The sequence below is a fragment of the Mus caroli genome, unplaced genomic scaffold, assembly GCF_978045245.1.
Source record: "Mus caroli unplaced genomic scaffold, Mus_caroli_1 scaffold_10, whole genome shotgun sequence".
Classification (NCBI taxonomy): domain Eukaryota; kingdom Metazoa; phylum Chordata; class Mammalia; order Rodentia; family Muridae; genus Mus; species Mus caroli.
In genome coordinates, this window is record NW_028227265.1 from 3251891 (window position 1) to 3265807 (window position 13917).

The following is a 13917-nucleotide window of genomic DNA, read 5'->3' on the forward strand; positions in this document are numbered from 1 at the left end:
ATAACCTCATGTCAGGACCCTCAGGGGGACTTGGGAGTCACCGGATCACTTCGTTTCCCTATTCAGTGTAGCCACAATGCATGATCCACTTCCTCTACTTTCCAGTCACTTTTTCTTTAATTGCTGTCAGAGGAAAGATAGAGAGCCTAGCTTGCTGGGACTGCCAGTTCCCAGGCTAAGAGCCTAACAACTCCAGGAACAAGCTCTGCCGTTTGGTGGCCATGTGACTTTAGCCATTCCACTCTGCTACTTAAAGGCATTTGACTTGCACCGACTTGCTCTGCTATTCTGATAAGTTGGTTTTCTCCATCTGAAAAATTGAGACCGAGTAATTCGTTTCACAGGTCTGTCTGTGAAGATATGATTAGAAATCACCTAGTAAAAATGCCAGGCAGAGGGAAAGCGCTTGCCAATTATCAATGCTCTCTCCCTTGACGCTGACCTCAGGAAGCAGACACCTGTCACAGATGAGAGAACGAAGACTCAAACAGGGGAAAGAGCACCCCTAACCCCACAAGGGAATGCCCCTGCCTCGTGCAGAATGTAAGAGGGTGAAGTAAGATTCATAAAATAGCTAAACTGGTTCAGACATGCATTATAATAGCTCCTTTAAAGGAAAGATTCATTTATCTTTATGCATATGAATATTTTTCTGCATGTATGTCTTAGCCACAAGCATACCTGATGCCCATGGGCTCCAGAAGTAGGTGTCAGACCCCCTAGAACCAGAGTTATAGATAGTTGTGGATGTGAGGAAATGAACCTGGGTTGTCTGGAAGAGTGGCCGGTTCTCTTAACGGTTGGTCCATCTCTATAGCCCCAGTTAAAACCTTTGAAATCAAGCTATTTGGCCTGGACTGCCACTCAGTTAGTAGGGTACTTTCAGAGCATACACAAAGCCCTAGGTATGATCTCAGGACCAGATAACCCAGACTTGATGCTACATGCTTGTAACCCCAGCACCTGGACAGTGGAAGAAGGAGAATAAACTGCCAAGACTGTCCTCTGTTACATAGCAAGTAGAAGGCCAGTCGAGGGCTACATAAGACCCTAGCACAGTAAAATAACCTACGATAACCAAATAATAAAGCTGGTAATGGAGCGCAATGACTTCTGTCTCTGTGTTTGCTGGTATATCTCACTTATCTGGAATAACATCTGCTGTCTTGTTGGTAAAATAATTATTTACTTCCTCTCCTCGCCGCCAGTATTTTATTCACCATGGACCTAATGTTGAGAAAGTTTGGCTTTCCCGACATCTTCCTGTCTTCAGTGTATGTGGAGCTTAGTCTCATCGGATACAAGAACTATTTCAGGCACGCTTAGACATGGCTCTTGCCCAGTGTAGTGACAGGATCACGTAATAGCAAATGCAGAAATCCATCTGTATTAAAACAGGAAATCTCATGAGAGATGCCGTAAGGACCATATGGGAAGGAACTGGTGGCAGGGGGAAGCTGGGTTTGGATAGCATTTCTTCAAATAGCATCTCTGAATTGACAAGAGAAGGACCTAGAAATGAATGTCAGGTTGGTTCATAGAAAGGAGGAAGAGTAAGAAAATTAGAAACAGCAGGGACAGAGCTGCAGCTGACAGAGAACAGATATGTTGGTGCAGGCTGCCACAGGACAGAACTAGGACACCAGCTAAAGGCAGGCAGGACAGATGGCATCAACCTGGTGCCAATGGAGGTGAATGAAAGCTGACGGGGCAGTAAAAGGGGAAGAGACAGACAGACAGACAAAGACTGTATATGCGTGTGTGTGACAGATAGTCACAGAGAGAATGTGTATCTGTGTGTGTATGTGTCTGTGTTTGTATGTATGTGTATCTATATGTGTAAGTACATATGGAGACCAGAAATCAATATCAGGTGTCTTTTCTTATCATTCTCCACTCCACTTTTTTTTTTTTTTTTGGAGACAGGGTTTCTCACTGAACATAGATCTAATTGTTTTGCTAGATAAGTGGAACAGAAAGCCTCTGAGATCTTCTAGTTTCCACTTCCCTAACTTTCAGAATATGGGTTCTGCAACTTCATCTTTAGTATGCTTTGGGAATTCAAACTCAGATCCATAGGCTTGCACAGAAAATAGGCATGGCCCAGAGGCAGGAATTTAATATTTGATAGGCAACTGCACTGTCAGACCTGTTCACCCAATGATGACAAGGTAAAAGAGAATGTAAACAGGTGCATAATTCTCTGAACTACGCCTGCCTGGTGGAAGAGCCGCTCTGTGAAGTTTCATTGGTTACATTTGTTACATTAGTTACATTGATTAGTTACATTCATGTATTCATTCAGGAGGGAAACTCAGTGTCTGGATCAAAGAGAAAAACCACTGCCCAGGGCACTTGATTCAGCTGCCCAAGTCCCCAGGTCATGTGCACGTAAGAAAGTGGGATGGCTCCTATTGGCTGTCATCTAGACCTGGTCAAGTCTCATCTGGTAGACAGGCCTCTGTGCATGTCTGGGAAGGGATTTCTAGATTATGTTCATTGAGGTAGGCAACCCCACCCTAACTGTGAGTGGCTTTATGCCATGGGCTGGGGGTGCTGGGCTGAATAAAAAGGAGAGAGAGAGAGAGAGAGAGAGAGAGAGAGAGAGAGAGAGAGAGAGAGAGAGAGAGAGAGAGAGAGAGCTAAGTACCAGCTTTTGTCTCTGCTTCCTGACTGAAGGTGCCATGTGCCTCCCTCTCCTGCCAACACGCTCTCCCTGCCATCACGGGCCATGCCCTGGAAATGTGAGCCTGAGCAGACCCTTCATTAAATTGCATGTGTTGGGTGTTTTATCACAGCACTGAGATAAGTAACTAACACAGAGGCTCACCCAGGGGAGGAGCCTACATGGGAGACCCTGAGCTTATTCAGGAACTGGTTCCTTCCACTCTCCCTTTCCTGTTTGGTATTGAGGGAGGCAAGGGTGACAGAGGTGTCTATTTTGGAAAGTAAAGAGAAAGTCTACCTTCTGGGATCCTGGCCATTCTGTCTTGCTTTAGTTCAGGATGGCAGGATCCTTCTAAGACATGATTATGCAGAAATATTAAGATATGGAACTGTGGAGGGGATTCTAGGCAAGAAAGGGCTGGCATGTTTTAATCACTGAAACTGTACTGATTCTCTCTGCTCACACCTGTCTTGAAATACCTCAGTCCCTGTTGTATTTGCACCATCTGGACTCCCCACACATTTTTGCTTGCTACCCTCCTTGTTATCTGCTTGTTCCCATCAGGGGGCTGTGTACCTGCAAAGACCCCTTCTGGAACCCCGAGGACCTAAGGTGCACTAGTGAACTCCTTTCCTTCTCTCTTCTGCATCCTTAAGACTGTCTGAGGGATGCTCTGATGATTTTGCCCTTCCAGAGAGCGGAGGTGGGTGGTGCCTGTTCCATTCTGAGGAAATGAACTAAAACCCTGAAGCAGTAGATGGACCCTCTGATACCACCCAGAACCAGGTCTAGAACTGTTGGAAGGAATGTGTGCAGACTGGAGACTGGATTTGGCTCTGCATAGAAGCAAGGATCTCCCCCTCAGGAGTGCCCTCCCAGAGGCAAGCAGGACAATGAAGAAAATCGGAGACACCAGGATGCTTCAGCAGCAGTAATATTAATTATGAATACTATTCTCCAAGGTTCCTCTTCAAACTATCATTTTAGGGACACAGGGCTGAGGAACAGTGTGGAAATTTAATGAAGCCAGTGAGACTGTCATCAAAGAATCAGCAGGCTGTGTGACTATGCACAGTTCCAGCTCTCCCGCATGTGACTCCATCTCTTCTTGATGGGTCAAAAGGCGCTCAAGTGCTGGGGAGATGTCTCAGTGGTGAGGTGCCTGCTGTGCAAGCATGAGAGCATGAGTTTGGCTCTATAAATGTTGGGTGAGGGAAGCACACTTCTAGAATGTCAGCACTAGGGGATGGAGACTGTCAGAGCCATGAGATTTACTGGCAACAAGCCTGGGTGAATTAATATGGTCCAGATCTGATGAAAGATTCTGACTCCAAAAATATAGTGGAAAGCAACTGAAGATGATGCCCAAAGCTAACTGGTCTCCACTTGCACATGTGTAAGTGTGTGCCTGCGCTCGTACATTTATATGCCACATGCACGCATGCATACACCACATGCACACATTCACACACAACACTACACATACATTCACACATACACACGCCACACACAGAGACCACACACAAATACATACACACATACACATTCCATATACATACATGTACACACAACAGAGACCACACAGACATATACACACCACATACATACATACACACATACACATCATATAACCAGAGACCACACACATACATACATACCACATACATGCATACACACATGCACCACATACATGCATATGTACATACAGACCACACAGGCACATACACATATATACACGTACACCCCCCACACAGACACATATGTGTATCTGTGACCTCTTCTCCCTCCCCCTCCTCCTTGTCCCAGCAGAGCTGATGCAAATGTTATTTTCATTGCACAGCAAGAGCTATGAAAAATAAATTCCCATTTTAGGCTAGTTTGTTACTTCCTGGACAGATGAGGTCATAAAACGCAGCATTTAAATACTGACAACACACAAGAAAACATTGTTTTAAATCTCTGTGGGGAAAAGTACTATCTCTCCTGGTAGCTGATTTAACAATAATCTTCACTCTGATCAGGCTTTCCCCTACAAACATGGAGCACAGGCTCTCCTGTAGACCACAGAGGCAACTACTATCATTTGTGTTCTCAACAATACCATCAGTATGGGACATGGCCTCCAGGGTGCCTGAGGTACACAGATAACTTTGGAAATGGTGCATCTGTGTACACTTACCAGAGGGCATGTGCATGGGTGTGCCGTGCTTGTGTTGGTGCATGAATGTGTGTTTGTGTGTGCACATGTGCGCACATGCACCTGGAGTCCAGGGGACAACTTCAGATGTCAGTCCTTAGGCAACAACACCCCTGTTATTTTGGAACAGGATCTCTCACTGGCCAGGACTTTGCCTCGCAAGCTAAGCCACTGAGCAGCAGGCTCGAGACCCACTTCTTTTAAGCTTCCCTAGCCCTGGTGTTACAAATGTGCTGGGATACCTGGATATTTCTTTTAATACAGGTTCTGGGGCTTGAAATTAGGTCCTAATGCTTGTGTGGCAAACACTTGACTGACTGTGCTATCTCTCCAGCCCAGAAATGGATATATTTGACAAATAACCTTGGCCAGTTAAATGCTGTAGAATAAAACAAACAAACAGAAAATGCCCTATAGGATGTGAGAAAATATCCATAGTTGTGGTTAGGTCTGTAATTAGCCATCCATCTACAAAATTAGCCTCCGGAACCAAGACTAACCATCTGGGAATACATTAGAATGACATGGGTGTAAGGTTTGGAAGACTAATGTGAGAATCCAGGCCATAGTTCCTCATAGTAGCCCTTCTCACAGATACGCTATCTGTGAGTCCTTAACTAATAGACTCCCGGGTTCCATTGTTTCTCACCTGCAGAGGAAGTTAAACCTAAGGGACTATTAGTGGATAGACATCCCACTCCCTACCCATTCCTGCCTGAGAATCAGGCAGCCCAGCTGCAGGCTTATGTCATGGGCCCTCCCCAGACAAGCTATAAGACAGGAGCCCACTTCTCCCACTGGAGCCTTGGTTTCCTCTCTTCAGGGGCCCAGCCACACTGTCTGTCTCTGGCTGGGGCCTAAACTTTCTTTAGAACCCCCATTTTGCTGTTGTCTGTCTGTCTGTGTCATAAATAACTCTTGGTAATAAACTCTACACCGTCAAAAACCATCCCTGTGACTCTCTTCTATGAAGGGTCAGGCATATAATGTGACAGCCATTGTGTTAAATAATTCTCCCACCCACAAGGTACCTAGATCCTGGGGATACAAAGGGACTTTCCTGAGCCCCACACTCAGAATGTAGCTTGGGTGACAGAGCCACAGGTGTCCCCTCTGCTGGGTATTAGCTGGTCTTTACCTGGTCTCATTAAATGTCCTGACATGCCAGAAACACCAGTGACTTGTTACTGTGTAGTATCTATCCTGACATCCCAGATGCACTGTTATTGTGTAGTATCTCTAAGGTAGGGTATACATAGACAACGTGCATAGAGAAAAACATCAGCTGTAATAAACCACAAAATTGCAATCTGCCATGATTTTATTGATTTCAGATTCTAAATGTAGAATTCTCAGGTTAACCTGACATAATCTGTTCAGGGGAGAGGGACACTGCCATTGTGCTTTAGTGTGAGGTGGGTAGAAATGGTGGTATGCCCTCCAGACCTGTGAAGTGGGTAGAAGTGGTGGTATGCCTTCCAGACCAAATAGATTCACCTTCTCACCAATTCACTTGTTGTCTGGTCCTACACCATTGCAAGAGGGTAGAAATGTATACAGGAACAGAATATCATACCTATTTTCTCTTGGGTTTGTTAGGCCTCCTAGCTTGTTGTAGCAATTCTGGGTTCTTTTGTATAAAGAGAAATCAAGAAGAAAAAAAAATATCTCTTATCTTGGCTTAAGAAGTACAGGGATATCTGTTAGCCTACACATATGTACAGAATATAAACATATTTATATGTTCTATGTACACAGTGGATGGTGGCCTATTCATTATAAATAGAGTTAATTTAGACTCTACAAAAATAATCATTTTGGATAGGCACATGCAAGCCAGGACACTTAAACCTATTTATAAAATACATCTCTATAGATTTTTGTTTTGTTTTGTTTATAAATATAAATGTTGCTGCTTAGCTGTCGGCAAAATGATTGGAATGCAAACCCAGAGTCCCCAGTTACATATAAGATCTGCCTCCGCCTACTGCAGTACACTGTTTCAAGTATTCGTCCCCAGTGTGTGGCACCAAGTGATGACATCTCCTATGAGTTACAGGTGCATACCTCATTTGCCCAGGGATTAAAACCCACCCCAAGAAGCCAAAGTTCCATGTTTTTTTTTAAATATTGTTAACAGTAGATACTTCTTAAAATAACATCATCTTAGCTTTGACTTTCTTTTAAAAATGGATGCAGTCAAAGCTCTGCCTCTTGTCCGCCCACACTCAGTGGTCTGCAGAGCCATCCTCATAGGGTGGGGACTGGGAGGCCACAAAAGGCTCATTTTGCTTCTGCTCCTCCTTCAGGCCCGCCACCTGCTCAGTGACGGAGGAGAAGGACAGCTGGTCGTGCTCCATGATGTGAACCTGGTCTTCGTCCTTGTCTTTCTTCACATAAAACATCTTCCTGAACTTCTTCAGCTCGTGGAGTTCACAGAAGGTTTCCAGGACAACCAGCATGGCGATGAGTCCGAGGAGCAGGTAACCTGCGAAGCAGAAGACAGGCAGCATCTTAGTCTGATCTGGTTACCGTAAAATCAAGACGGAACAACTTCTCCCCGTCCCACGCCACACACAAGGGTTCTCCGGCAGGTAGGTCCACTCCAGCTGATTTCTAGGAAGGTTTGAAGTCCACACAGCTCACGGAGGAATGCAGAGAGAAAGAACGAGAAAACACTTAGCATCCGATGACTTTGGATTAGTCACAATCACAGGCTTCAGACGTGGTGTGAGTGAGTTTCACACAAGGGGGAGGGTGCACCCATGCAAGTGAGTGCAGAGGCCAAAGGACACTGGATGTCCTGTCTGTTGCTCTTCACTTTATTTCCCTGAGATAATGTCTCTCACTGAACCTGGCATTAGGCTGGCAGCCAGCAAGCCCCAGGATCATCCTGCCCCCACCTCAGCCAGCTAGGGCTGCAAGTGTGCAGCCTGCTTTTTATGTGGGTACTGGAAATTCAAGCTCAGGTCCTCATGCCTGCTGTGCTCACACCTACCCACCAAGCAGTCTCTCCAAGCCTGGCTTCAGTTGTCTTTAGGAGTTAAACACTCTTTATTTGATATCATGCATAAACTGCATCAAAATGCTATTCGGTACTAAAAGACAGCAACCTTTGACACAGGGAATTCTAATCAAATCTTAAATCGGCATCGTCAAGAGCAGACAGCTATTTCCTGGTTTTTAGCCACCGCCTGTACAGGTCTGTGAACACAGACGGAAACACAGCTCGGTCTTCTGCTTGATTCCGAGTCCATGAAGGACTGACTGTTCCTGTGTTTAAACACACTCATGTGCCCGCTACATACATCTAAGTATAAAAATGTTCTATTGCTTTTTGCAGTGACACCTCATCTTCGTAGAAAGTTGGATGTCACTAAGGGAGAGAGAAGAGTGAAGAATTTACACAACGGGAATAGTTATTTTCAAAAGGATGATACCCATGGGACTACCAGGCGCTTGTATCTAAATCTGGACTGTCCAACAGAAACACCGTTACCATTCATGATCTAATGTCTGATGTCTGAATTGAATTATGGTTCACATTAAAAGCCATGAGACATTGTTTTGTAATAAATAAGGCAGGTGTTTTTACTCAGCAGGATGAGCCATAAGGCCTGCTCTTTCTCCCTTTTTCTTAATCCCAGTGAATATTATTCTGTTCCAGGGTTGTACTTCTAGGTGTTCTCTAAATGCTCAGCATAGCCTCTCCCCAGGCCATGCCTTTGCTCTTGTTAGTGCCTGTGTAAGACAATCCAGAGGCCTGATCTGTCTTCTGCCCAAACAGACCTGGAGATCTGGTCCATTCTATGCTTGCCTGCCCTTTCTGCACTTGGCACACATCTGAACAAGAATCTTCTTGCCTTTTCCAACATCAGCCATTTTTAATTTGCTCCCCGCTGTTCAACACTGCTAATGCCTCAGCCTGAAGCTGGGCATCCTATTCTCCTCTGGCTTTACTCTTAGAGGAAGAAAGCAGTCGATTGTTGCTAATGTGGCTTTCCTTAGATCAAATGGCTTGTGATAGTCGCCCAGTGTGACCCTTTCCTTGCTGACTCTAGAATCAGAGTCACAAAACGTCTTTCCTGTTTTGTGAACACCTTTCCAAGCACTCAATATTATCGTCATAACTTCCGCTTCCTGAGCCTACTCGTTTCATGTTCCGGGAGTAAATCGTAAAAGATTGCCAGAAAATGCAGACAAGGAAAGTTAAAGTTTGCATTGTTGGGGCTTGAGTGGGTCCTGGATTTGTCAGGCACAGTTTAGGCATTGCCAGCTTTGACTGTTGGCTTTCGTAGTAAGCTGGTGCCATGGGGACTTTTTTGTGCTTGGCAGCAGCACTGGTAGCAGTCGCACTAGACGAATCCACTCCCTCCATGGTTATTATTTAAGCAGACTCTGGAACTCTGACAGAAGGGCCCATGGGGTTTCAGGTAAGCTGTGGGATTTGATCCCACCTACATCTTCGGAACATTCATTCCTTAGATAATCAAGTCCTGAACACTCCAAGCATAAAATCTCTCTTGGTTGGCTGCCTGAAAAACAAGGTCCACACTGTAACAAGGGGTGCAGGTTAAGGAAGGATTTGGTATTCTGTGGACAGCTGAGAGAGTTCCTGTGCCAGGAGGAAGAGGGTAATTTACCCAGAGAGAAGTGTAAGCAGAAGGCACAACCAAGGGATCCTCTACTTCCCTAGCTCACGAAGAAATTAGAAAGCAAAATGGAAGTTAAACAATTGACCTGCTAGCTTTTAGAAAGTTAAGATGATATCTATATTGTCATCAAAGCCACACAAAAAAATTTTTTTTTGTCAATGCCACCCAAGGAGGGTGGGAACTTAGATACCAGTGATTGTGTGGATGTGTGTTCCATTTGGGGACCTTGGAGTTGTGATCTGTGAGTCACACACACACACAAAAAGTATATTCATTTAGGGCACATATTTTTATTTCTTAGAAAGATCTCAAATATAAGAAGTGTAATACAAAAAGATCTCCACACTGAGGTGGTTTGCCATGCTACCAAATTATAGGCAACATAGTCAACAGGTGAGGAGGGTGGGCTGTGGAGTGGTCCCAGAGTCACACACAGACTAAAATATAGAGTATGAAGTCCTTGTTGCAGGACTCTGGCAAACATTTACTGGGCTTGGACTGGAGCCAGAAGCCATCGAAAGCACTGGGGTTCTGTGAGTGCCGGCTTTGTTCCTGGGGAGCCTACCGTTTCATGGAAATATTAAAAACACACACACAGTTCAATCAACCGCTTTGTGGGTTTAAAACCACAAGACCAAGATGGGGTGAGGACGAGACACCACTGCTCAAGAATCCATGACTTCCTAGAAGCTATGACTGAGCCAGGTCACAGAAAAAAAGAATCGAGAGAACGCAGAAATGGAAACTGTGTTGCAACTGCTTTGCTACATGTCCTGAACACATACAAGGGCTCACTCAGAAAATAAGTCATTTCTTCCAAATGGATGAGTGACATTTTTTTCCAGCTTGTATGTTATCTGGTGTGTGTGTGTGTGTGTGTGCATGTGTCCATGGAGGTGTGTTTGCTGGTGAATATGCATGTAGATGCCAGAGGTTGACATTCTATGTCTTCTGTGGCTCTCCAGTTTATTTTTGAGTTTCTCGCAGACCCCAGAGCTTGCATTTTCAGCTAGCCTGACCCATCAGTGACCCTGGGATCCTCCTGAATCTGTCCCATTCCAGCCTGGCGGCACACCTGGCTTGTTATGTGGATGCTAAAGGTCTGGACTTGGGATTTTATACTGGTATCCGCAGGCACTTTAATCTAAAAGTCATTGTCTACGTCACTTTCCATACGAAATCCTAAAAACAGTGGATGTCCGGTAACTTCGAAACAGAATAACAGAAAAATGAGGTCAGCGACCACTTTGAGAAATCTGGAAAATTAAAGAACATGTTAGTGACCAGGGTGGGGGAGGGGGAGTATGGTGGGGTGGGTCTTATTTTCTTCTGTGTGAAATATTTAACAGTGTAAACTAAGTTAGTTTAGTAGAAGTTGGCTACCACACCTGTGACACTGACCAGGGAGGGAGATGGCAGCAGTGAGAGCCTCGAAGTGTAAGGCTCTGAGTTGGATTCTCCAACTCCTTGGGGAAGCTGTTGTCCTGGCCTGTGTTGTAATCCCAGAGATGGTGAGATGGCCATTGTGGACAGGTCAGCCAGTCATCCTCCAGCACAGCCATCAAGCTCAGTCAACTTGATGAAATACCAAGACAAAGAGAGAACCTGAAGAAGGCACCAGAGAAAGGACCAGGGATGTTGTCCTCCAACAAACAAGGACAGCTACACCCCACCACCACCACCACCACAAAAATACACACAACAAACTCAGTGGGGACATGTGTGCACCCCATATGAAAACATTCAGGAGTCACAGAGCATTGGATACATAACTAAGCAAAAAGAGTTGTGCAGGGAATGGTGAAGAGAGACAGCTATGGGAAGTCAGGGACGAAAAGAAAATACTCCAAAGAGAACGCAAGCAGTCGGCATGACTGTCAATCCCAGACAAAGTGCAACGTGGGGGAACAGAAGAGACGCGCTCGCCACGGGTACTCACACGTGATTCCAATCTTGTACAGCTCTCGGAACTTCTGGTTGTAGCCTTCCCCTGGAACATAGTCCCCCAGGCCGATGGTGCTCAGGGAGATGAAACAGAAGTAAAAAGACTCAAGGAAGTTCCAGTCATCCTCCAGCACAGAGAACACGGCGGCTGGGATGAAGAAGAAGCAGGACACGGTGACAAATCCCAGCAGAACGGCATGGACAATGGCCACCACCTGCTTGGAGAAGCCCCAGCGTATGTGGAAGTAGAGGACTGGTCTGCGGGTGACATGCACGGTGACACGCTGAACCACGGCCGTCAGGAAGAGGAGGGTGAATGGGATGCCGATGACAGAGTAGATGATACAGAAGGCTTTGCCCCCATCTGACAAGGGCACCGTGTGGCCATAGCCTGTAAGGAGGAAAAACTCCGTGAGTGCACCGGAAGCAGAACTCAAGTTAGGAAACAGCATGCACGTGGGTTGTAAGGAAGAGAGAACATGAAATGTTAGGTGTGAGCCTTCAGAGGCTCTGGCCTCTGGTGGTCTGCAAAACTCAGCATGGGTGGCAGTCATTTGTGAGGCAAGATATGTGAATCATAAGAAAGTTAAGGGGAGGGACCCAGCAAACAAGAAAGGCTTCATTCAGACGGTTCCCGACCACCCGAAGGATTGGACAAGTGTGCTCCAGCAAATAGAAAACCAATTACCTACAACAGCCAAAGAAAAATCCACCCTTTAAAATAACTCTTCTCTGGCTGTCGGTAGGAAGGAGCCCTGAACCCTAAGCCAGGGCTCTTGAAACACATATGGCCTGCTCCCATCCTATGTGTCTACTCCATGTTCCTATGTGTCTGTGTGAGCCTCTGTGTACATGAGTGCAGGTCCCCGCAGAGATGAGGGCCACCTGAGGTGAGTGTTGAGAATCGAACTCCAGTACTCAATGCTCTGTGCCATCTCTTGGGCCCCCATTCCTATTTTTTTAATGAATTTACAGTTTCATGACTGCTAGGAGACACCCCCAAGATCCCCTCTGGTGACATTTGAAGTGTCCCCCTCCCCTTCTTCATGTCAGACCAGCAGCTCCTCTCATACACAGGTCTCTAGTTTAAGACACATTACAGGGTTGAGAAGGAAGAGCTGAGTGCTAAAGGCCAGCAGCCTCATCGCCTCAGACCACCCAGGAAAACTCACGCCAGGACACCCCACTCATCAAGGTTGATCCCTCTATCCATGCTCCTCCCAGGATCCTCGCCAACCTCTATCTATAAGATACACTACACTCCCATTTGAATCAGATGACTCATGGACTGTCCCAGTAGGACTGACAATAAAGGTGTGTGAGGGGAAGCCGACTGATAAGAGTAAGGGGGTGGGGTGGGGTAGGGTGGAGCAGACACCGGAAAGGCACAGAAAGCAAAATCCCAGGGAGTCAAGGGCTGGGTAATTCTTTCAGAGTCTCTTAGCCCAGGCTCTAGCTTCAGAACACAGTCAGAACTCCACACATTTCCCTCTTGCCATTTCCAGACACAGAAAACCTGGCACTCTGCCCTACTAGTAAACCACAGCAGTTACTTTAGAACTAGTGATTGTTACTTTAGGACTAGTGATTGTTACTTTAGGACTAGTGATTGTTACTTTAGGACTAGTGATTGTTACTTTAGGACTAGTGATTGTTAGTTACTTTAGGACTAGTGATTGTTACTTTAGGACTAGTGATTATTACTTTAGGACTAGTGATTGTTACTTTAGGACTAGTGATTGTTAGTTACTTTAGGACTAGTGATTGTTACTTTAGGACTAGTGATTGTTAGTTACTTTAGGACTAGTGATTGTTACTTTAGGACTAGTGATTGTTGCTCATAACATGTGTCTGTTTTTCTTTCCTCAAAATCATTATCAAAAAAAAACAAAACAAAACAAAACATATGGGGGGGAGGGGCGGCAAATGCCAGCAAGAGAGGACTCAGCCAGGTAGGAGGCTCTCTGGATCATATCTGAAATCCCATGAGGACTTCCTTCAGAAATGGCAAGTGTGTGTGATCAAGTCCATTCAAGAGAACTAGTTAAGAGCATTTAAAAAATAAAATAAAATTAGGTTCTGAAAAAAAAAAAAAAACATGTTAGTGTAATTGAAAAAGGTTTCAAAATGTAGTCTTAGGAATATATCTTGTTTTAAAAGAACAGTTCCAAATTCCTTGGTTGTAGATTCAATTTCTGCTTCATTCTCAAGTATCTGATATTTAAACAAAACAAAAACAAAAGACCTCTCTTGGGACTCAGGAGCTGAATTCAAATCCCTAGTGCCTATGTAAAAAGCCAAGAATGACCTTACATGCACCCAAAACCCCTTCTCAGTAAGGGGGCAGGGAACAAGAGAGCCACCGAGGCTTCCTGGTAGCCAGCCCAACTCCACTTTCTTTGAGAGATCTGGTCTCATGGGAATAAAACAAAGAGTGATAGACCAGGAAACCC

The 13917-nt window shown here is 45.3% G+C and overlaps 1 protein-coding gene across 1 annotated transcript in view; it reads right to left on the bottom strand.

Moving 5' to 3' along the window:
* Positions 1–6168: 6168 nt before the first annotated feature.
* Kcnk1 (potassium two pore domain channel subfamily K member 1) overlaps positions 6169–13917 on the bottom strand; it is a 33868-nt gene continuing 26119 nt past the window's right edge. Inside the window, exons 2-3 of the mRNA XM_021170139.2 lie at positions 11460–11855; positions 6169–7353 (exon numbers count right to left, since the gene is read on the bottom strand). Of these exons, the coding sequence (XP_021025798.1) occupies positions 7094–7353; positions 11460–11855 (656 nt within the window). The 3' untranslated portion in view covers positions 6169–7093. The remainder of the gene's footprint in view (positions 7354–11459; positions 11856–13917) is intronic.